Consider the following 22,794-nt stretch of genomic DNA (forward strand, 5'->3'; position numbering starts at 1 on the left):
TTCGTCTCCATTGTTGCCTAGCGCTGCTCAAGTGGGATTTGCTGAGCTTTACTATGACAGTGTTTTTGTACTCTGTAGAGTACTTTCAAACCTTTATTGTAAAGTACCTTGAGTTTTGATTAGGGTATTTAACTCAGAACTGACAAAATCGTGAAAATATTTCCAAACGTACTAAAGCCACAAAATGAAATCTATATTTCAGGATTTCCATCATGTGTAGCCCTGGCAGTATAAACCCAAAGACGGTCTGAAGCTAATTGTCATTCAGGCTTCCATGCAGGCCAGACTCGTACTGTACGTCTGCTCATCTCGGCTCCTACTTTCTGGTCTGATTGGATGTTTTATTGATTCAATTTGCTTGTCTGAGCAGGAAAGGCAAAAACACATATAGAAACACACACACACACACACACACACACACACACACACACACACACACACACACACACACACACACACACACACACACACACACACACACAGTAACCATGAACAAACAACTTTAATAAAGAGCCAGAGTTCAGAAGCTGGAAATACCAACAGTTTATTTTCTACTTTTGTGACTACAGAAATGTTGAAACATCCGAACACTGAAAAAAAAGCTCGATGACATCATCACTTGCTTCTCAAGTTTCTTTCTTTTTTTATTTGCTTAGCAATCACAACAGATGATATTGCACGGCACTGAGAAAGCAGTAGCAAAACCTGGGCAACGGCAATAAACAAATCAAAGTCATGGGACGTGGACGTATACATCTGAGAGTAACACTGACAGTTTGGCCTCTCCGGCACACACAGACACACACACACACACACACACACACACACACACACACACACACACGCTCACCCAGTCGCACACATACCGAAAACTGAAGAAGCATTGTGAGAGGAGAAGGTCAGAGCACGAGGCTGACGAGAGCTATGAAATTTCATTTTGAAATGCAAGTGCAAGATGAACTACAACTGTAATTTACTCCTAAATGTCTATGACAACAAATATGCTTGTTTATCAAAACCCTTCAAGCATCTTTGTGTATGAATTGCTAAGGACACCCCTCTGCGGATGACAAACTAGTTCCCCAGCGTAAGAGATCCAGATGATTGTCTTAGGCGCTGCAGTATTGTTATGAGACTTGTAGCCAAGCCACCCATCACATGGGAACTCCTCCTGGACAAAACATCTACAGAAACATGAAACTATACGTCCATCCGGTCCTCCTCACTTTGCTGAAAAGCATCACATTCTTCATCTTGTGACACAATAACTGCTCAACATGCTGATCTAATCTGTCGTGGACATTTGGGGGATTGCCGTCCGTCCCTGGAGACTTTACCGTCTGAGGTCTCACACACACGCATACAAACATACAGTCATTAACAGATGAAAACACACACACACACACACACACACACACACACACACACACACACACACACACACACACACACACACACACACACACACACACACACACACACACACCTCCTCAAGCTTCTTTCTTTCTTTATTAGACTTAGCTCATAGTCATCACACGAGTACGTACCAAGAGAACAGATACTGGATGGAGCGAGGCAGCAGTGACACAGCAAAAAAAGCCCACCCGGCTCCACGGCACGGCCCCCGGCAGACCGGCTGCCCGGCCTCCACTCCACCTCACTCTGTGCATGAGACGGCAAAGTCAAGTCACGCGTTCGATTGTACTCTGAACAGGAGATTCCCCCACATGGCAGAGTCAGCTTGTCTACGCAGCCCTACGCCTTCTACATTCTATACCCGTGCGAATGGCAAATCAAAAAGTCAACGAGTCTACCTCACAAATGCCAGTGCTTTTCAACGTTATACATATTTTTTTTCCAATTTTTGGTTTGTTTTAAAAATTTTAGGATGTGCAGTAATACCCTTAAAATAACAGTTTTGAAAAAGTCAAAAGAATAGAAAAACACACACACACACACACACACGCACACACACGCACACACACGCACACACACGCACACACACACACACACACACACACACACACACACACACACACACACACACACACACACACACACACACACACACACACACTGCTTTTTGCCAGCTGTTCAACAAAGTAGCTCCTGTATAACTTTGTCTGCGTTGGCAAATCAACTATCTGGGTTTCTGGCAGTGTTCAGAACACACATTGAAATGCCGGCTAGGATTTAGCTGAAGAAGAATACAAACTACTCCTTTATTATGTCTAGCGTGGGAAATAAGGCTGTAACATAAGACTGTCTTTTTTTGTTTGCCTTTTTTCAAAAACCTACTATATACAAATCTAGAGTTTCTACAAATGCATAAATTAAAGCAGTGGTTAACCAATACAAAAATGCAATTAAATTATAATCACAACACAGAAGTAGAGAAAAGAGAAAATATGAACACAATATCACAGCAGTTGGTTTTTACCCTGTAAAAGCAATAGTCTACCATCATATATTATTGGAATAACCCAATGTTTGATAAAAAATATGCTTCTCCCTCCATCCGTTAAGTTTCATTCATCAACCCTGAAACTTGTCCTAAAACAGAGCACTTCTGCAGGAAAACAAAACAAGAACAAACTTCAAAATAGATAATCATACAGCTTCTTGAAGTAACAATAACAATAATTACCACACTAGACGAGTTCTGCCTTACTCCCAGATAGACGTCTCAATGCAGAACTCAAAGGAATTATTACTATGAGGTATTCAGAGACATTGGTAAAGACATGCACGGCCAGAGTGCTGGACCCTCCTACACAACAGAGAGACGGGGGCGACTCGGGGGGGGAAACGGGCCGGAGAGAGGAGAAACAAAGAGCTTTGGTTTCATCTGTAGAAGTGGACAGAACACAAATTCCTTTGGTATGTTTTCATTGCATGGTCGTGCCGGCGAAAGCACCACGGTGTGATTAAAAATAAAAACCCATTTCCTTGTTTCGTCAGTAGTGGCCCTTCTACAGGCTGAGGTATTCACAGAGTCAAAGGTGAGAGGTCAACAGCGGTTTAACACTTTGGTTCAAGCAAGGCACTCGTCCTGGGAGTTTTAGAAAGATTGCAACACGTCTGCTTCTACTTTCAGGAACACGTCTGCCTATAGTTTAGTCAACGACTCTGTCCATGGCTATGTCAGCTTGTCTGTCTACCGTCATGTGAAAATGGCTGACCTCGGATCCATCACTGGCGTCATCCTATAGATACACACTCAGAGGCAGGGCCGCGGCTCGCAGGCTCGTCTGAGCGTAGTCCAAAAGTTACATTACCAGATTTTACTTTGACTTTATAGATATGAATGGTGCGTTATTGCTCACAGGCAGAGCAAAGGATGAGCACGCTGCCGCCGCGTCTGGCCTGCAGGCTCCTGCGTGGTGGTGTGTATCTATGGCCAGATCAGCACATCTGCCTAGAGCTACATCAGCATGACTATCTATGGAGCTGTAATCAGAGAACAGAGGAAGCTAGAGCAAACATAGCAGGGGTGATGGGTTGAGTGTTGGGGGGAGAAAGGGGCAATTGCAAGGAAAAGAGGGGGGTGGGGGGACATACAACATCTTTAAAATCACTCATAGAGGCCGTGCAATGAGAAAAAATCTTTGGTTATCTTTGGTATCATCAAAGTGATAGAAATCACGTATGGAACTTGAGTGAGGTAGCATCTTTGGTTCACACTATAAAACATCAGCAGGTCTTGACACATTTTTTTTCTTTTTTTGGTTTCTTGTCGTCTTTTTGGTTTTTGGTTGGGAGGCGAAGAGGCAGCGCGCTCCCTCAGAGAGTGATGCTCTGATGAAAGCGGAGCTGCTAACGCTAATCGGCCGCGGGGACGATGACGGCTGAATACATCACTGCGACGCTGCCCTGGACCGGCTCCGTGTAGTGCTTCCCTCCTACTGCTGAAATGCATAGCGTTCCAGGAGACGGGGGGTTATATTCAGGTGAGGAGCTGACAATGCTGCGTAAGTGCCTGATAGCGGTTTGATCATTGATATCATACTGTCCATCCAACTCTTTCATGCGGTGATGAGGCCAAATACAGACTATATGTGACGGAACGTTACAGTGTGGACGCAGACACGCGCTCAGAGCGGAGTCTGTGGCGAAAACACACAACAGAGCGGGTTTGTGTTTGTTCACCGACTGTCGGCATTCGGCGTCACCTGAACCTGATCCTGTAGAGAAGCAGGGGGTCCATGCAGACAGCATTTCCAACAACATTCACCTGACTGACAGCGGAGATTAAACATGTTTTGTTTAATCCAGAAAGGCAGGTGTTCAGATTTTGCTGCATGAACAGAGCTGTGACTTTGTGAGGAAACATCTGATAAAATACTCTAAGATTATCAACAACAAAATATATTCTTTGGTCAAATGAGTCCTTAAGGTTTTTCTGAGCTGTGTGGGCGGCTTTGGTTTCTCTTTTTTAAATCCTTCACGCTTCAGCATGTCGGAAGAAAGCACTACAACGCGGGTTGAGGTTATGGGCCTTTGGTTTGATTTGGAGATGGGCTTTGGGTTCTGGGTTAGCAGTCGACTCATGGGCATTGACCCATCTGTCTGGCATGCTTGATAGAAAGACAGACAGCAGGACGGACAGATATTTAGACAGACGGTCCACCACCGCCACCGCCACCGATCCAGAAGCAACGCTGAGCCAATCCAGTGCACTCCTGCAGGATTTTTTTCTTTGAAGTTGATTGGCCAATCCCACCGGAGCTCCACGTTCTGGCTGTTTGCTAAGGGTGTGGACAGCTGCAGATCAGACTCCCAAAAGGCTGATTAGACCTCCAACACTAAAACCAACCAATCAGATTAAAATGAAGGATGGCGAACGCTAGGCTGATGCTGGGGGGGGGGGGGGGTGGTAAAGCTAGAGACCAGTGACAGTGAGTGTGTGGAAGGGGGGATAAAATCATAGTCTTTTTGCAGGACGTCACACATAAATGTGTTGCTGAAACAAACATTTCAAAGCAGGTCAAACAAGAAGTCTTTGGTTTGTTTTTTCATCTTTGGATACTATAAATATCAATATAGTACAGGTTTAAGGGCAAAATGTTGCTTCAAGGTCTTTTTAAGTTTCTCTTTGTTTCTCTTAAGTTTTAAAGCTTTTCCACCGAGGTTCAGTCAGTCCATGAGTTAATCAAATCAGTCTGTCTTCAGGCTTTGGTGCAGGCGCTGGGGCCAGAATTGGCTGCGTGACCGGAGCCGTCGTCCACCCACTTATCCAGGCTCCGGCGGCGCGCGTTCATAAAGAAGTTGCTGACTGTGGCCAGCTCCAGGCCCAGCTGCTGGGCGATGGTGAGCTGCAGCTCTTTGGACGGACGCTTGTTCTCCTTGAAGATGGCGTGGAGCGTCCGCCGCTGCACGTCCGTGAACACCAGCCGGGGCTTCTTGGAGACGCTGCCCCGCTCGCTCCTGCCGTGGTCCTGTTCCTTGCGTTTACATGCTGGGAGGATGAAGTTAGGAGACAGACACACAGGACATGTTTGTGAAAGACAGCAAAAAAGCTATTGTTTCAAACATGAATTATACATATTATATGATAAGATATCACAAAATGAAATACATATATTATTATATCATATATTTTTCCAGGTTAGGATCAAGAGTTAATTTAAGAGTTAATTTATGAAGAAAGACAAACCAGATGCAAAGAGGTTCATTTTCAGGCTCTTTTGATTGATAGATTTAACATTCTACAACCTGTGTTGCTAGTTTTCGGGCTGTAATACAATGTCCTAATTAGAGGAGAAAACATTACATGGCAATCAATAAAAACCTTTTAACTTTAACAACTTTTGTTGCGAAAAACAAATTAAGTTGACATATTATGTTGACCTGTGTCTTAAATCCTCAGAAAAAGCTTGTTAATATTGATGAACTGCGTCCATCTTTACATTCTTTTAAAAACAGATGAATAATATTCTGCAGTTTGCAGACTGACGATATGTTTTTTTTTAAATAATCATACTTATCATGGACCCTAAATGACCCAACATGCTACGACGTGTGCTCATCATAAACCATTCAACCAAAAATAGCCAAGCAGCCATTCGGCTTATGTGCTTATGGCTCATTGTGGTGATCTCTGGCTGGATAAATCCTTTGGTGTCATTAAAGACAGCAACGTTTCACCGTGAACCCACCGACCTCCAGCCCGTGGGCCGAGGTGCGGGTCAGGACGAAGAGCGGCCACATGCGGGCAGTTAGCGCTGTCCATGGTGCTGAAGGCAACGGCTCGGCACAATAAACGATATCTCTGCAAACTGTACAATTCTTTTCATTTTGTGAAAAAACAAGCTTCATCCCAACTAAACGAGACTCTCTTCATTTCACTATGTCCTTCGTTTAACTCTTGCATTCAGCGGTCTAGGACAGAGCTCTGGGTTGATCAGCGTGCAGAGACCGGGAGGGGGCAGACGCGCTCTATGGCAGCACTGGGGGACATGATTAAAGGTATATTCTAACCACCAGGCACTTCTGAAACCCGCACTGTTTAATTTTGCAAGATGCAGCGGTTGAACAAAAACACCTAATTACAGAAAACGAAGCCATGAAGGAAATCAATTAAATACACCAACAGATCTACCCACTGTAAAATATAGAGGAAAGAGCCACTACAGAGGTCATAGACAAGCCTGTAATATCAAATTAACTGCTAGGGATAGATAAAAAATTAATAATAAAATTAATAGTAATTATTATGACATAAATTTAGGCATCGCTGACTCTGATCCTGAATGCAGCACACGATGCCTCGGATGTGTGCTAAAGTACAGTGCAGCGGCCCATCCGCATGACCATAAAGTGGAGTGTAATTGTGAGTATGAGCAGCCCAGTGTCTCCTGTGCAGGTAAACATTAACAGGGAGCCGGAGCTCCTCGTGTAAGAGCTGCTATAAATCAGAGGAGTGAAGGCCACTCAGACAGCAGGAGCCGTCACACAGCGGCCCGGCCCAGGTAGAGGAGGCCCGGGCGGAGAGGCAGCGTTCCCAGGACCGGGACACGAAACAACGGCCTCGTTATCAGGCTAATCACACACACACGCACAAAAACTCTGCTGCTGCTGCCGGCTAATCATTACAAGCGCACAGATAACTCCACACACTCAAACAGACAGTGCACACACTGGGCCCGCTGATACGCTGTGACGATGGCCCTTCGTTTCATAATCTCATGGAGTACAGCGGAACAGCAAATAGACCTCTGCGCTGGAAATGCGGCAAATATTAAACCAGAAAACGAAGCCGTAGAAAACTCGTAACGAACGCAAACACACATTTTAACAACGAACGTCTCACAATTACGCATTGTCGAATTGTCTCGTTCTATTCTATTCTATTCTATTCTATTCTATTCTATTCTATTCTATTCTATTCTATTCTATTCTATTCTATTCTACGTCAGGTGGTTAATTGAATACTTGGGGAAAAGGAGAAAAGGCCCGAGATTAATTTCAGAAGCCTAAAATCGATAAGTATATCACATCTACTTCAGCACGCGATCACATATCTAGTTCACCCAGGAACGACCGGATCAATAATACTCCGCTCAGCCTATTCTGTTTAAATTAATTTGCTTTTAGCGCTTAAAACTTTTCTACCAGCATATATTTTGAGCAACTTTCCACGATGAGCCATATTTGTGTAGTTTGGAATATTCGCCAAAGAAAAGCTTTGCCGTGAAAGCAACCAGTCAAACGTGCGTAAAGGGCATTTAAAAGTATTTATCCACGATGATTAGCTCTTCTATAAAAGCGTTTATCAGAATAACGCAAACAAACAAACACAAAACCAGGGTCAGTTTCACTCAGGCTTCTTTTGCTACTCCTTCCTTACATCTTCAGCCACACGCGCGCGCACACACAGCAGATGGGAAAACTGAAAAAGGATCAATTGTGATTACTCTCGCGTGCACACGCGCGCGAACACGCGTCCACGCGCCTACAGGCAAATACGCGCATTTTCCAAGATGCAGCCACAGAAGTGGTCACTGCTCGTAAACGTTACAAAAAAACATCTACTGGACGCTTATATGTGTCTGTTTGTGAACGCGCACGGGCTGTTTGGGCCTTACTGCACGTCCTAATTGACTCGCGCGTGCCTCTGGGACAAATTAATACAGAGGTCTATCAGTTAATTAGAGGAACCTCAGTCAAGTCAACACCAACATGCGTTTTATTCTTCCCTGTTCTACTGGGAAATTAGAGGCCATGATTTTACCAAAGCCCATTTCACCAACTAAATAATGCATAAGTTCAGCTTGACATTTGGTTTATCAGACTCTCCAGAACACGTGCACCCACGCACCGTTCCTTCTCTCTACATTTCTGTTTACACCAAGGGCAACATCAAAAAGGCCGATCGGTTGCATCTACACCAAAATAAACACATTCCTAACGATTTCTGCGCGAAGGATCAGCTTACGCGCACAGTCCGGCGGTCGATATTTTGAGGTAAAATGACATGAACACTTGTTCCACACAAGCCCCAGAATCTGTGCAGAAACAGAACAGGAATGCGGGCCAGTATCGGGTCACTGTTCGGTGCACTGGGATCAGCTTGATGAAGCACTTTCTGTTTTCCACGTATTGTGTATCACACTTGATTGTGACCATTCAGCAGAGTCCATCCAGGCACCAATATCTGATGCTTTCTACAAAGCAGGTTCGGTGCTCCGTCAAATCCAAGGTAATTTGTTTTGCAGCACATTTTACAAAGCATTTCGTTTCTGAACACGAGTGCTTATATTCTATTGCGTTCACTATCAGGCAACATTTACCCTGAATGTTACACACATGGATTCGCAGTTTACACTTAGAAAATGTAGTAGAAACTAAAAGGTGTTTTATTCCCAGCCCACTTAACCCACTGCTCAAAACGAGGTAACATTCAGGGTCAACGTTGGTTTCGCTCAGCAACACATTGAAAAGATGGAAGCAAAAAGGAGGCTTTACCGAGGCTTCGCTCACCTGCGAGCCTGAGCGCGCTCATGCGTTGGAACTCAGGCTCCTGCAGCCATTTCCACATGCGGCGGAAGGTCTCCCTGCCGGACTTGAGCTTGGACCAGGGCTTGGGGTTCCTCAGCAGGTCGGACAGGGTCCCCTGGGACCTGCACAGGACCCGCTGGGCAAAGATGGCCTGAGGGATGCTGTAGCGCTTCAGCTCCGTGGTGATCCTCTGCGCCACCTCTTTGGTATTCACCTCCTCCATTTGTCCACCCGAAGCACCCCCTCCGCCACCGCCCCCTTGCTGCCCGGGTCCGGAGGCCTGCTCCCGGCTGCTCCCCAGCACCTGCCCGTGCCCTTGCGCGCCGAGGTGGGCGTGCGGGTGATGGTGGAGGCCGTTGATTTGTACCATCCCCGCCGACGAGCTCATGTGCTGCTCCGTGTGTCTGCTGAGCATGGCCGGGTGATGCGCCTCGAACCCGCTGGGGGTGAGCATCTTCTCACCAGGCATGGCGGCACCGGGATGAGCGTAAGGAGGGATGCCGGCCTGGGACGAGTGTATGCTGGCCAGACCGGAACCAGACAGCGGGGACAGGCTCTGGCCCATGCATGGGTCCTTGTGATGATATGCGGGATACAGACTGTTCATGGGCGCCAGACTTCGGTCCTCGCGCATCAACGTGAAGCTGCCGCTGACGTTCCCGGGGATCCTCTGGTGCGGATGAGGGTGAGGATGATGGGGGTGGTGGTGGTGGTGGTGATGGGGAGGAAACTTGTCGGACACGGTGGAGATGGGGGGTAAGGGCTGCAGGGGAGTCAGGGTGGTGTATGTGCTGCTCGCACTCATGCCGGGGGGGGCTTCGCACATGCTGATGGCCGGATGCAGGTGCCCGGGGTGGCCGGGGTGATAGTCTCCGCCGTCCAGGAGGGTCGCCATGCCCATCGCGCGGTGGCTGAGAGCGCGCGCGCCCGGACGCGAGTGCGGGCTGTGACCGCTCAGCAGCTCTCCGTGACCGGACACGGACTCATGGCTCACTCCGTGCAGGTCGCCAATATTCTCCATCGACAACTGTGCATTCATGATCCGGGCAGCGCTGTGGACAAACCATCTATCTGACCTGCTGCAGGTGTAGCTGATGTCCAGAAGTCCTCACGTCCGGTAAAGTTCAAATTCTTTTGTTGTTTTTCCTCCGTTCCCCCTTTGCAGCAGGGTCCTTTGCTGTCGCCTCTTGTCTCTTTATTTCCCCCTTGTTTGGTTATTCTTCTCCCCGTGATGCTGCTGTGCAGGACGGAAGCTCCGCATCTGAATCTCTTTTTCTTGATTTTTTTTTTTGGTTTGTTATTTTATTTCCCTGGTTATCTTTATGATTCAAGCCCCCCCGCCGCCAACCAGCTGTCCTTGCGCTCCGGTCGGGTGCCGCGCCATCTCTCTAGTTGTGTGTCTCCAGACCCTCGTCCACCGCAGCACAGATCCCCGTCTACACATGCGCACTGTGGACGAACGTCCCCTCCCATACGTTCGCTGTCTCTCTCTCTCTCTCTCTCTCTCTCTCTCTTTCTCCCAAACACACAAGCGCGCGCCCGCCGCCCCGCTGCTCTGACGTCAGCTACCTTATTAAGGAAGGGCGGTATCAAAGCACCTGCTAAAAGCCGTTCTCTTCAATAACCCATATGCAGAAGCATGTAGCCTTTGCTGAAACGTTAGAAATGAAAAGATGGATTTCTTATAAACGTCTCGCAGAATCGACCCATGGAAGCAGCTTGTACGCGGCAGCTCCTAATGATCCTCTGTCAATTGTTACTTAGAAATAAATGAATTCATTAACGCTATAATGAGTCGTTTTCCCCCAGTCCTCCTTAAATGATTACGCGCAAATGAAGTCCACTTCCGGGTTCATTTGGAGTTGATTTTTAACTCGTGAGGTCAGTTATCCAACGCCTCAAAATTAAAATATGCACTGAATTCTTCTCAAGGAAGACGAAAACTGAGGATGGGTTCGAACAAAGCCTCGCGACTAAACTATCGGCTAATGGGGCTGTCAATAAAGTTATAGACTGTCCGATAGTAAATCACTACGATCCATTCTTTGATTATGAGGCTGTTTCAGCTGCAGCTCCCCGCCCCCACAATGACGAATATGTGGCGGTTTAACCAAACGAAGACGACTGTAGTAACTTCTCTTTTGATAGAAAAAGATGAGCAGATGTGTCTATTGTTCAGCCATTAGGCTTAACGAACCAAGCCCAGCGGTATGCGCGCGCGCACGTGTGTGTGTGTGCGTGTGCACACGCTTCTCCCCTTAGGGGAATGGACGCATGCACATTTAAAGCTGAAGTTTGATCCAAGTGTGAACATTGCAGCAACACGCCGCGGCGCGCACAAAAGCAAGAGGAGCCCATTCAGTGGAATCACGTTTTATTCGTTTTTGGTGACAAACAGACCCAGACAGACTCGACTGATGCTGCCGGCGCGCACGCGCTCAGTGCGTCTCTCTAAAAGCGCAGGTAGAGGAGGAAATGACACGCTGACACACGACACACATGACATAACACGACTCGTGTCCCCGTGTTGTTGTACTACTTTTGTGCAAGTGTCAAACTCCCCGAAGTTGCGTCCTGACAAAGGAGGGCCCCTCCTTCCGTGTCAGGGGCCGTTTATCCTAATAGAGCGGTAGCGCAGGGCGTCCTCCGTCGGCCGAGGTGACAGCTTGCAGCGGTCAGTGTCCTGCTGGACCCCCTGCTGAATGGGGGACATGTCAAAGGTGACGCTTCAAGACTCCCAAAGCCAACATCTGCGGGGGGACAGATTAACCTTTCAGACTTTTCCCTGTCCCGGACCTGCTAGGGGCCCCGCATCTGTCAGGGCCCCCACAATGGACCCGGCGCTCGGTTGAACGACTTAAATAAAAGGAAGAAGAAAAAAAAGAAGAAGAAGTTAAACTGTCTCTGATGTGAAGTCAATGTCAACGGCGTGTGTGTGACGTGTGTCCAGACAAAGGGGCGCTAATTCCTAGAAGTGGCTGCCCAAGCGTGTAGTTCTGCCGGAGATAATAGAGTTTAGACTCAGGCAAATAGGGCTGACAACAGGGGAACAAAAACACCGGGATGTGATTACGTGTCAATTTTAAAATGCGTCATTTCGTGCTGTTCGGACACCGACACTCACTTCAGCTTCAAACGAATTCCATATAATTCTTCAGCGCGTTAATTTAAAGTCGCTTAAAAACACCTTTTGAGAATTTCCTCCCACTTTTCCCGACGTTCTTAGTTCTCCACTAAGGCGTTGTGTTTTTATTTTGCTACGTACACGCACAGAGACATGCGACGCGAACGACAGAGAAATATGAAAGGCCACGGATCGGCCTCACGTGGCAGCAAACCTCATCTACACATTCTCGCGCGGATCGATCGGCTCCTGCTATGTCTGCGCGACCCGAGCCGTGTGTTTATGTGCGTTGGCTCTTTATGGTCATTGTGCCGAGATGGGCCTGGCTCTTAGAGCCGGTGACATTTGCTTTTGCAGAGAATATAAGGAACACGGTTTGCCGAGCACTTCGGGAAGAGGATACATTTCAAGCGGAATTCAATTCAATTAGCACAAAGGAAACAGAGGCAATGACCTGCAAGTGACGCCTCACATATTCATAACCTATGTGGGAACGGAGTCCAGACATTTTATTTTATCACGTACAGATGTGTAAAATAGAAGACGAATAGGTGCGGGTCCAGTCAGGAGCAACCCGCAGGTATGGTGTGATTTACCTCGGCACAGGTTTCACACTGATTATTAAGCAGGGGCGTCGTTCCCGTGGAGCCCACAGCGGCATATGCGCGCAGAAGCAATATAACGCCTCGCAGAGAGGACCGTGGATCAATATTTCGGCAGCTCTGCAAAGTGACACAGCGTTGCGAGCGTTATAGATGTTCAAAATGACAATTACAGCTTGTTTAGGAACAAGCATTTGCTAAATGGCGTCTGGTGAAACTAAACTTTAATAAATGAGCCTACTGGACTTTGGCCTACGGTGGACGGTTATTTATGGCGATTGAACGCACGTGATATTGGCCCACATTTGTGAGCAAACCGAATTAGCCTTTTGAAAATAAATCACAATGCTCTTGTTTTATTCTTCTGAACTAATAAACCTATTTGCTAGTTCACCTTTTAACTCCCGAGTTCAATAAATATTACATCTCCGCAAAGCTTGTGTGATTTATCTTCTAATCACCCCAAAACACAAAGACAATTATTTGGGAAATGAAGAGTTAAACGCTGCTATTTTTCCCTAAGATATGACATTACTGCTACACGCGCTGTTTTCTATAAATGCATTGCAGTGTTGTTGGCTGGCCTTTACAGCATTTGAAGTATGGGCCTTGAAAACACAACACACCGCGTCAATCAATACTGAATAAAATTATAATTCCTAGTGGAACCCAGGCTGAGGAATTTGATTTGCTCCAATAAACAAAGCGAAAAGGTAAGTTTTCTGATGTATTTTGTTGCATTTTAATGCAATATAATGTAAATTAGTTTGTGCCCACCGATCGTACGACTTTTGGTATAAGTTCATTATTTAAATTAAATTTTATTATTTTAAAGGAGGTCGAGTCTCTGCAGGAACTACAGCTTTTTACAAAACGCGTTGTTTAATGAGTTTAATAATTTAGTGGGAGGATAAAGCTATTTAAAATAATTTTGAGCATCACTGAGCCTCGTTAGCAGACTAGAAATTAAAATGACAAATTACAATAAAAAAAACAAACATTTTGTTTTGAATCTCGTAAATGTTTTAATCATATGAACGAACATTGTACTAAAACAGGTTTATGGTTTTATATCAAATATGAAATCATAATACTCAAAGCGCTCTCCATTTTGTTCTGTTTAATCAGAGGAACGTATTTATTTACCTATTTTTTGCGTAATTAATAAAAATGCCATCATGGCCGAGCAGCAGATGCCGGACCTGCTGCCTTGCTCAGGGGTAAATCAACTGCCTCTTCCCTTGTGTTATTCCGCGTCACTTGCTCTGATTCGCGCACTCATGTGAGATTAACAAGGCATCACTTTACATTAAGGTGTCCATATGTCGCCCAATTACTCCCTGTAACTTTGGTGAGACTCCAATTATGACAACAAAACCGTGTTAACGATAGCCAAACCCGCACCGCTTTAAATGTGCACGTGAAATCCTAATGACTTCTCACTGCAACAGACTGGAGCTGTAATGACATTAATAAACAGCGGAGCGGGAGGAAAAGGCATTTTTCAAATTAGATTTGAAAATATACATACAATTCATTGTTTATTTTAGAGGCTAATTCCCGAGTCATTTACGTTTTAGCAAAAGAATGTGGTAGTTTGTTAGATTTAAATGATGAGAATTTGAAATTTAGAAGTTGTCTGACATAAAAACCTCGATAAATTAATTATTTACACGCAACAGGGCAAGTGCTCTTTTCTTTCCTTTACAGACATGTTGTCGTTCTCTGCACTGTTGCCAAATAATTGGTGACTTGCTTGTGTGCGTTGCATGTGAAGTCAACACGGGTGGGGCTGATATGTGACACGAGACGACGCGCTTTTCTGCATAGTCACCATTTCCTGTGCGTCAATGTCCCTACGTGAAAATCAGCGTGGACTCACGAGAGAAACGTACGACTTTAATATTATAAAATACATAATTGTAAAACGCAAACCCACTCCGGGCGTATGCGTAGTGCGCGTGCGCTCGCGTGCACAGGTGCAACTGACCGTTTAGTTCAGTTAGTCAATTATTAGCACTGAAGTGCGTCTCCATAGTTTAACCGTAACATTATATTAAGTCCGTGTTATAAAGTCATAGCCCACAGTTTGACTGCACATATTCACGGAAGCGCATTATGCAGAAAGCAGCGGCGGCTGCTTGTACTGGTGTTCACTGCGGGCTTGGCGCTGAATTATTAAACTGTATTTATATATATACACACACTGTATATTAATGAGGCGAGATATTTGCTTAGTTAAACTACTATCCAGACAAACATCGAACAATGGGCCATTAACCGACGCCTTGTCCAGGTATTAGTCGAAACCACAGGTCGAAGTGCTGCAGCTGCTCTAAGTTTGCAGAGACGCAGTCTATCACACTGGACCGCGCGCGTCCTGTTGTCCGTGTCTCGTGTCAACAGGGGCCAGAGTGTAAAATATCTGCATTTAAACTCCTCTTCTACTGCGACACACATGAAAACACGCACGCACGCACGCGCACACACACACACGCATCGACACCGCGCACACTCGCTGTTCCCCCCGACTGCACCGCGGGATCCTCCGCCATCCATCTTTAAAACCGTCTCCCGTTCAGCCGCGCACATAACGACAGAGATTGAACATCAATTTACATGAAGTGTCCAACTCCAACGTTCGAGTTGGAAAACGCGGAGGACGCGCGTGCATCCACACGCCTCGTCCTGCGTGTGCGCGTCTCCCCGTCCCACCCTCTCCCTCGTCCTCCACCTCGTTTCTCCAGAGCTGCCACAGTCCAAAATCCCGACCGAGGTAAACATCCTGAGCCGCCGCGTGCGTCTCCGTGTCCACAGGCAAATTATCCTTTGCGCAAGAATCCGCTCTTTTCCTGCGCTGGTGCCGCGCTTCTCTCCGTGCCTTTCTCGATGCAGGCGCATTTGAATAGCTGGCCGGTGTTGTTATGGATCCGTGCGCACTGAAAGAGAATCAGTATGCAAATTGTTTCAGTATCAATCGAAAGGTTCGATCCGCCTGAGCCTCAGCCCCTTTGGCACTAGAGGCTCCTTGGCTGCATAAATGTTTATAATGATCCCATATAATAACGCAAGATTATTAGGGTGAGGACAAAAAACGCTTTTGCAGATTAAGTGAAATCTAAATTTATGAATGCGCTTGTCTGACTTTGCCTCAGCTAATGCTCATCTCAAAAGACTCTTTTATTAGTGAAATAAACCCACAACACATTATATAAGTAGAACTACACTGTTTTAATGCTACAATTAATATTTAATGTACAACTAAATTATTGTTTTCTGTCATAGGGGGCATAAAATCATGCAAATGTTCATCGATTTCTGAATTTTATGAAATAATGTGATTTAATTTAACGTGACAGCTGTCATCTTGTCTTGAGTTTTGCACATTTTATCCGTTTATTTGAATGTAGTTACTTAGTTATTAGAGGCCAGTGATGCGCAGTCATCTTCATAATGTAGTCTATGGGGATAAGACAGGACTGATGAACCCTGGAGAAAGGAGGCATCTGGAGGTCAAATGCAAAGAAAAAAGAAATTATACAAAAAGAGGAACATATCTGGTAAAATGGGTGAAGACAAAACACACAGTGGAACGTATGCGTAGTGACAGGAGTGAATCTGAGACATGAGGCGACTGAGAGCATGAAACGAGAGCAAAAGGTAGGAGGAGGTGAAAGGAGAGGCTGCGCTGAGGCCACGGAGAAGGGGAGCGTGGTCGGGAGCAGATAAAGCGCGGAGTCCGTTATCCATCTGTCCCAGGGTTAGAGTTTGACCAGCTGAGGGGGTCAGGGGTCAGGGGTCGCCGACCCGACCCGGCGGCCGGGGCGCTGCCTGGTCAGTGCACGGGCAGAAACACAGCGGGGACATGTCGGTGAAACCAAAGAGCTGGCTTCCACCTCATGAGGTCCACGTTGGGCCCGGATCCGCTGCAGCAGCAGACTAATACTGTATGTAACCAATGGGCCAAATTCACGTACTGAGCCTTTAGACGTCCTCTGCTCCTGCAGCCTGACGGGAGGAAGGACAGGGAACCATGGCCATTACTCAGAATGTGCGGTTGTGTTGACAAGCGACATTAGGTCCAGGTTAATTTATGGAGCTGCAGAGTTTCTGGGAGTATTTTTCACGGAAGTGTTTTGACGTATAATTTATTCCCTTCGTGACGCCTGTCGACGGTGCATATTCATCCATGGACAGATAAACACAGTGTGTGGTGTTCAAGGCTCCGAGCAGCAAAGCTCAGGAGCAGAAATCCCTTTTTAAGCTTTAATAATGCCTCGAACAGCAGAGTCCCCCTCCATCAGTTAAGACCCTTTCAGCCACGGACACTACAGGAAGTGTCATATTTAATAAGTATGTTCCAGCCGTTAAATGTGATGCGGGCGTTGCAGTGTCCAGATTTAACAAGGCGCTCAGCGCTTGGGTCAAGGATTGCTGTCCTTTACTTGTGCCTGAAAATCTATATCTCAGAAAGGGGAAGGATTATGTATTTTATGTCAACAAGAGACTGTCCTCTGATGTGTGTGTGTGTGTGTGAGACTCTATGAGTGTCCAACTTCAGTCTTCACAGAAACACAGTCACTGGGAGGTGACTGTGTTTCTGTAGTTACATTCCCACAGCGGCTCCTTCTGCGTCAGAGGTTTCTCTCATTAAGTCAATATTTAATTACATTAGAACATTTGATTTTAAAAGGGAAGAAATTACAAGATGAGGGCCATGCTTCTTTAAAACATTTACCAAGCTAGTTGTTCTTAAAATACTAGTTGAGATTTGTTTTTGTGAACGATATGCAATTTCGGAGGATAAAATATTATGAATACCCTTTTCAGCATGAAATTGGAGGTCAATATTCCCTGATGCCAGCAGTAACTCTTATTAGTTTCTGCTCCTCCAGCTGTCCACGCTGACATTTAGCATCGCCAATTGGTCTCTCGCCTGAGGCTAAGTTTGTCCAGGATCGGTCAGACGCTATTAAACGCGCCTCCGTGTCTTCACAAAACACGCGGCGTGTGAGAAAAACCCCACACACGCTGCAGGAATGATCACTAATACAAACCATTAATATGTGTAAGAGAAAACACGCGAGTGCAGGGAAGCGTTCAGTGCTCCACATTTATTTTTGTGCAAACTATAATCACGTCTTAACTTCTAATTAATTATTAATCATAGATGGCAGCATGGATTAGGTGGGTTTGTGGGTGTGTGAGGACAGGGGGAGGGATTAGTAGGGAAAGTAAGGATAGTGATAGCTGCATCTAAAGGAGGATTACATGGGCTTCCCCTGTTATTATGCACCTGCCATTATAGGATTACGGTCGGCACTTCCTACCTTGGTGCTGCAGCGCAGAGCAGCCTCAAAGCCTCCACATGGGGGGGGGGGGGGTCCGGGCAGGTCAACAGGTACGCTGCCAGACGGGGCTTCACGGGTCTGGAGAGCCTCGCGCTGATCCCAGATAAGGCTGCGTGTACTGTACTTGTGGTGTGTGGATCACAGTGAGACCCAGCAGCGCATTCACACACAGACACAGGGAAAACGCTGCACAACTGCAGATACAGACGATGGAGCTGGGATTGCCCCGACACACACCCTCTTGGTAACAGTGAATACTGATTTGGCACAGTCTCTCGTGATCTCTATTGTTCATTAGTCATTGTTATCCCGCGCTGATGTAGCTGTAATGGGCTTTAGATGTGTGGAGCGTCTCCATAAAGACCCCTGTTTAGTAACGGCCACAGTTTAAATGCTCTTAATGTGCTGTCGAGGTGCGGGGAGGAGCCAGGAGCTGTAAATCAGGGAGAACCGCGGGGGCCGAGGAGAGGAGGGGGGTGGAGGGAGGCTGGAGGTGAGGAAAGGAGCGATTGGAGGAAAGGGGGGGGGGGGGGGGGGGGGGGTTCAGGGATGAGGGAATGGAATCTGTGTGTGTGCATTCTGACGAGGCGAAAGAGCCGCCCTCCGAAAGTGCTGATGTGTTTACACAGCGCAGGCTGTTCCCACACACACACACACACACACACACACACACACACACACACACACTGAGTTTAGCAGCGACAGAGGATCAGACCGACGGAACGGTGCGAGGACGTGCGCGGTCTGTTCTGCTTCCAGTGGGGACAAAGCAAACACACAGAGGCAGCTATCAGCCCCTCCATTGTGTTCACCCCATCGCTACTCTCCAATGGTTAAATCATTATCCATCCAGCACCTCTGCAAAGCACCACACAAACACTACTGGGCTGTCACCCGGCACCACTAATGTGTAACTGACCCTCACACGGAGGGAACGGGGCCCACGCGCACACAAACGCTCCCAGTGCACGGGTGCATTGGTTCCTATGGAGCCGGGCTGGTTGCCATCATGGGGTCCGAGGGGCCTCCATCACTCGGACGGCTGGGGTAAATCTAATTGCAGGTAAATGCACAGCGCTGCTGCGCGTGGCTCCTGTGCGTGGCTCCTGTGTGGAGACGACGGGCAGAGAGGCCCAGCGACATGGTTAGCATTGGTCAGGATGACGGATCGGCTCCGGCCTAACGACATTAGACTGTGGAGAAGTGGCTGCTCCCTTTCACTGCACGCGCTCCATCCTTCAGCAGCGCCAGTCAGCGGGCCGCCGCGTGGGGGCACAGGGCGTGACTCGTACCTGCCACGGATCCCTGCGCATCAGCCTCCAGTGGAGCAGCCCACGCTTGATTGGAGCGTATTAGCGGGCTGTTGGACTGGAGGCGGTCCAGAGCCAGTTCTGGGCTCGGCCGTCAAAGATCCGATCTGAGGTTATTAGCAGTAAAGAGCCGCTGTGGATGAGGGGAGGGGGGGGCAGCGAACATGGGGTCAGAGCTGGGCTGCACAGAGCTGAGTGGCCAGGGCACACACACACACACACACACACACACACACACACACACACACACACACACACACACACACACACACACACACACACACACACACACACACACGACAGTAAAGGGCGGCTCATTACTCAGTGAGAGCTCAGGTTTCCAGCGTAGACCTCTCCATTAGACCCCCAGTTAGGGAGAAATGAATGGCTGTAGCTTCTCCGCACTCATAAACCATCCAACCATCCACAGCAGGAGAAAATGAGATACAAGTAAGAGGAGGGAGGGGAACTTGGAGGTAGGATGTGTGCGGGAGAGCTGAGGGGTCCTCAGGGTCTTTGAGATGGAAATGTCCAGCTGGCCGGCCGTCTGCTGCATGACCCCTGAGCTCAAGGTCAAAAGCCGGGGCCCCCTAACCAACCGGGCACTGACCAGCACACACACACACACACACACACACACACACACACACAGTTCATGTTTTGCTTTGCATGTGTGTATTTGTGTGTGTATTTAAAAGGAGGGAGGGGAGCACGCACTCAGCCGTGTGTGTGTGTGTGTGTTTGTGTGTGTAATTGATCATTTAATCTGGCTGACATCATAATCCCTGATGCGTGTTTAACTAACTGGCCGAGCAACGGATGAGCAGAAGGTCTTAGTAATTATCTCATCTGGATACAATAATAACGAAGCATCACTCACTGCCCTCGGCGCCGTCGCTCCTGCATCACAATGAGCAGAAGAGCGTTTGGATTTGTGAGTGAGCCACAAAACACACAACATGCTCATTTGTGTATTTTTACGCTTGTGTGCTGAAAAGAACCTGCAGTGAGGTGTCGAGCGTCGGCCATCACACGGCTCCACCTCCAGCAGGACTGAAGCAAAATGGAGGCCGGTGCATGCGTGTGCGACTTGTGTGCATCGGTTTCAGGATCATGTGCGGATCAGTATGAAAACCAAAACGCTTAAAGATGAACCACAAATCAATTATATTAGAAGGGACAAAATCCATGGCTTCAATCCAGAGATGAGAATATGAGAAGGCTGCGCGTCCAGGAACAGGCATATTATTCTGCTTAGAACTGAAATGCACATTCAAAACCAATTGCTTAAAGGGTGGAGATGCGCAGAAACGGCAATCAAATTAAATGGCTGCTGAAACAAAGAGAAGCAGCAGCATGTGTCCTCGGGTTTGAGTGTGTGTGTGTGTGTGTGTGTGTGCATGCATGAGGGTCTTAAGAAAATTATTGCTATTGATTTAAGGCGGACGAACGTGGAAATGTTACCAGATGGGACATTTAGCTGTGAGTGGCTTGGGATGAGACGAGTCCTCCTGCGAAGGCCGGGGCACAGAGACGCAGCACAGAACACCCGGAGCTTCCCTCAGGATTAAAACCCAATTCATCATCGGGAGCCGAGGTGCGGCGCTGCACGTCTGTGGAGCTTCTGAGCACGTGTCGGAATCAACACAGCTGGAATGTGTTGGAGACCGAGACTCTGAGTTCAAGTTATACAGACGGACAAAGTGTGAAGGTAGGATTCATAACAGTGAGCGAAGATCATATGAACATGCTCACGATGACAAAACCTGCGTCAGATCTGCTCAAACTAAATAATGAATGTATTAAACATTTGAGTGAAGGCAGAGAACTGTTAATATAAGCTACAAACGTGTGTGGATATAAAGGGCTTTGGTTCCTCTCAGACACTACAGTGATGGGGAGCTCAGCCCCCCACAGAGGCAGCCTGATGGTAGAGACATAAGCTTCCAGTGCCGCCTCTGTGACCTCCACAGGGTGAGTTATGTTTTTAGAGCAGATTGTCTCTTTAACTGTCCTGTTCTCTGTGACCACTGACCGCTGTCCGTCTGTTCTGGTTCAGGTTAGGAACCTCTCAGTGGAGCTGTTCAGATTACAGCAACAGCTCAATAGAGACAAGCTCAGCATGCGTGTGTGTGTGTGTGTGTGTGTGTGTGTGTGTGTGTGTGTGTGTGTGTGTGTGTGTGTGTGTGTCACACTGCAGCAGATGAACACATGCGAAGACACTCCTGGATCTAATGCCTCCACTCTCCCCCAACGAGAAGCCTAAAAGTTCTCCCAGAAATGTGTCACCGTGGGATCAACGAGGCCAATAAATCAAATTCAATTAAAATGTGCATCACAAACGCCATAGACAACAACTCATCCGTGCACACGCACGCTGAAAGTCTGGCAGTCTGGTGTTCCTCAAGTTAATTTGACACAGAATCGATTTGATCCCTCGTCATCTCAGTAATGATAGAAAAGATGCTAAATGCAATAGAATCTCTGAAATCTAATATTTTGGGGTCAAATCGTTTAATGAAGAGCAATCTGACTCTGGGCGCCCACCGGTTCAGACTGCACGCCATCCGTCAGGCTGCCGCGAACCCGCGACGCTGCCGGAGCGGAACCGAGCGGCGACACGCACGACGCACGAGCCGCAGTCTGAGTCCGAGGCTCATCAGCACCAGCTGCTACTCTCAAACTGACCGACGCGTCTCAGGGTTCACTAAAACCCAGCGCATCACGTTTCAGGTGCTGTCAAGCAGCCGTTTGCACCAGGTCGGCTCCTAAACGCAGACCTATGGTCTCAGTTAGAGCCCCGTGACTGCACACAGTACCGCAAAACACCAGGTATATGCATCCGAATGACATGAGACACCAGCTTCCCTGCGGCTGACATCTATTCCTGTTGGGGCCGATAATAACTGTGATTGTGCCTCTGAGCTGCAGCTTAGTGAAAGGAGACCTTTGAGTTGTTTATTTTTACAATTATGTGCAACAATCATACCTTAACCTTATACTTGGAACCTTACACGTGTGTGTGTGTGTGTGTGTGTGTGTGTGTGTGTGTGTGTGTGTGTGTGTGTGCGTGTGATTACCCATGCTGTTATCAGCAGCAAGCCGCCATTCACTCTGGCTGAAATGAAAGGTTTTCCTCTGTCACAAAGCAGTTTCTTTGTTTCCATGGTGCTATGATTCTGTCAAAATCCCAAAGAAAACAGAGGGGGGAGAGAGAAAAATCAATGTCCCCCATCACCAGCAGCAGCCCCAGCCTAGCAGGCTGCCGCCATACAAGTACACACGCCAACACATGCATACACACACGGTGGGAGACGCGGAGCCAGAGAGAAGTCGCCTTGCGCCTTCAATCTGTTTATTAGATTTTTCCACTGCAGGAACTGGACAACTGTGTCTTGGATGTGTCT

General features: G+C 47.3%; 1 protein-coding gene across 2 annotated transcripts; it reads right to left on the reverse strand.

Moving 5' to 3' along the window:
• Positions 1-526: 526 nt before the first annotated feature.
• Positions 527-15,645, reverse strand: onecut1 (one cut homeobox 1). Of its 2 annotated transcripts, none has more exons than XM_029144852.3 (2): positions 8,983-15,645; positions 527-5,458 (listed from the first exon to the last, which is right to left on the reverse strand). In XM_029144852.3, exons 1-2 carry the CDS (start codon positions 10,037-10,039, stop codon positions 5,169-5,171), a joined length of 1,347 nt encoding a protein of 448 aa, XP_029000685.1. In that variant the 5' UTR covers positions 10,040-15,645; the 3' UTR covers positions 527-5,168. The 2 variants fall into 2 exon arrangements, with proteins under 2 accessions (XP_029000685.1, XP_040926003.1); XM_041070069.2 differs by having other exon boundaries at positions 8,968-15,645.
• Positions 15,646-22,794: the final 7,149 nt, after the last annotated feature.

The sequence above is a fragment of the Betta splendens genome, chromosome 3, assembly GCF_900634795.4.
Source record: "Betta splendens chromosome 3, fBetSpl5.4, whole genome shotgun sequence".
Taxonomy (NCBI): Eukaryota; Metazoa; Chordata; class Actinopteri; order Anabantiformes; family Osphronemidae; genus Betta; species Betta splendens.

Excerpts from the sequence above, each read along its gene's own strand:
- onecut1 (XM_041070069.2), bottom strand. The coding sequence starts at position 10,039 with ATGAATGCACAGTTGTCGATGGAGAATATTGGCGACCTGCACGGAGTG. Across the intron at positions 5,459-8,967 it reads CGCAGGTGAGCGAAGCCTCG|CATGTAAACGCAAGGAACAG; the intron begins GTAAAGCCTCCT and ends TCATCCTCCCAG.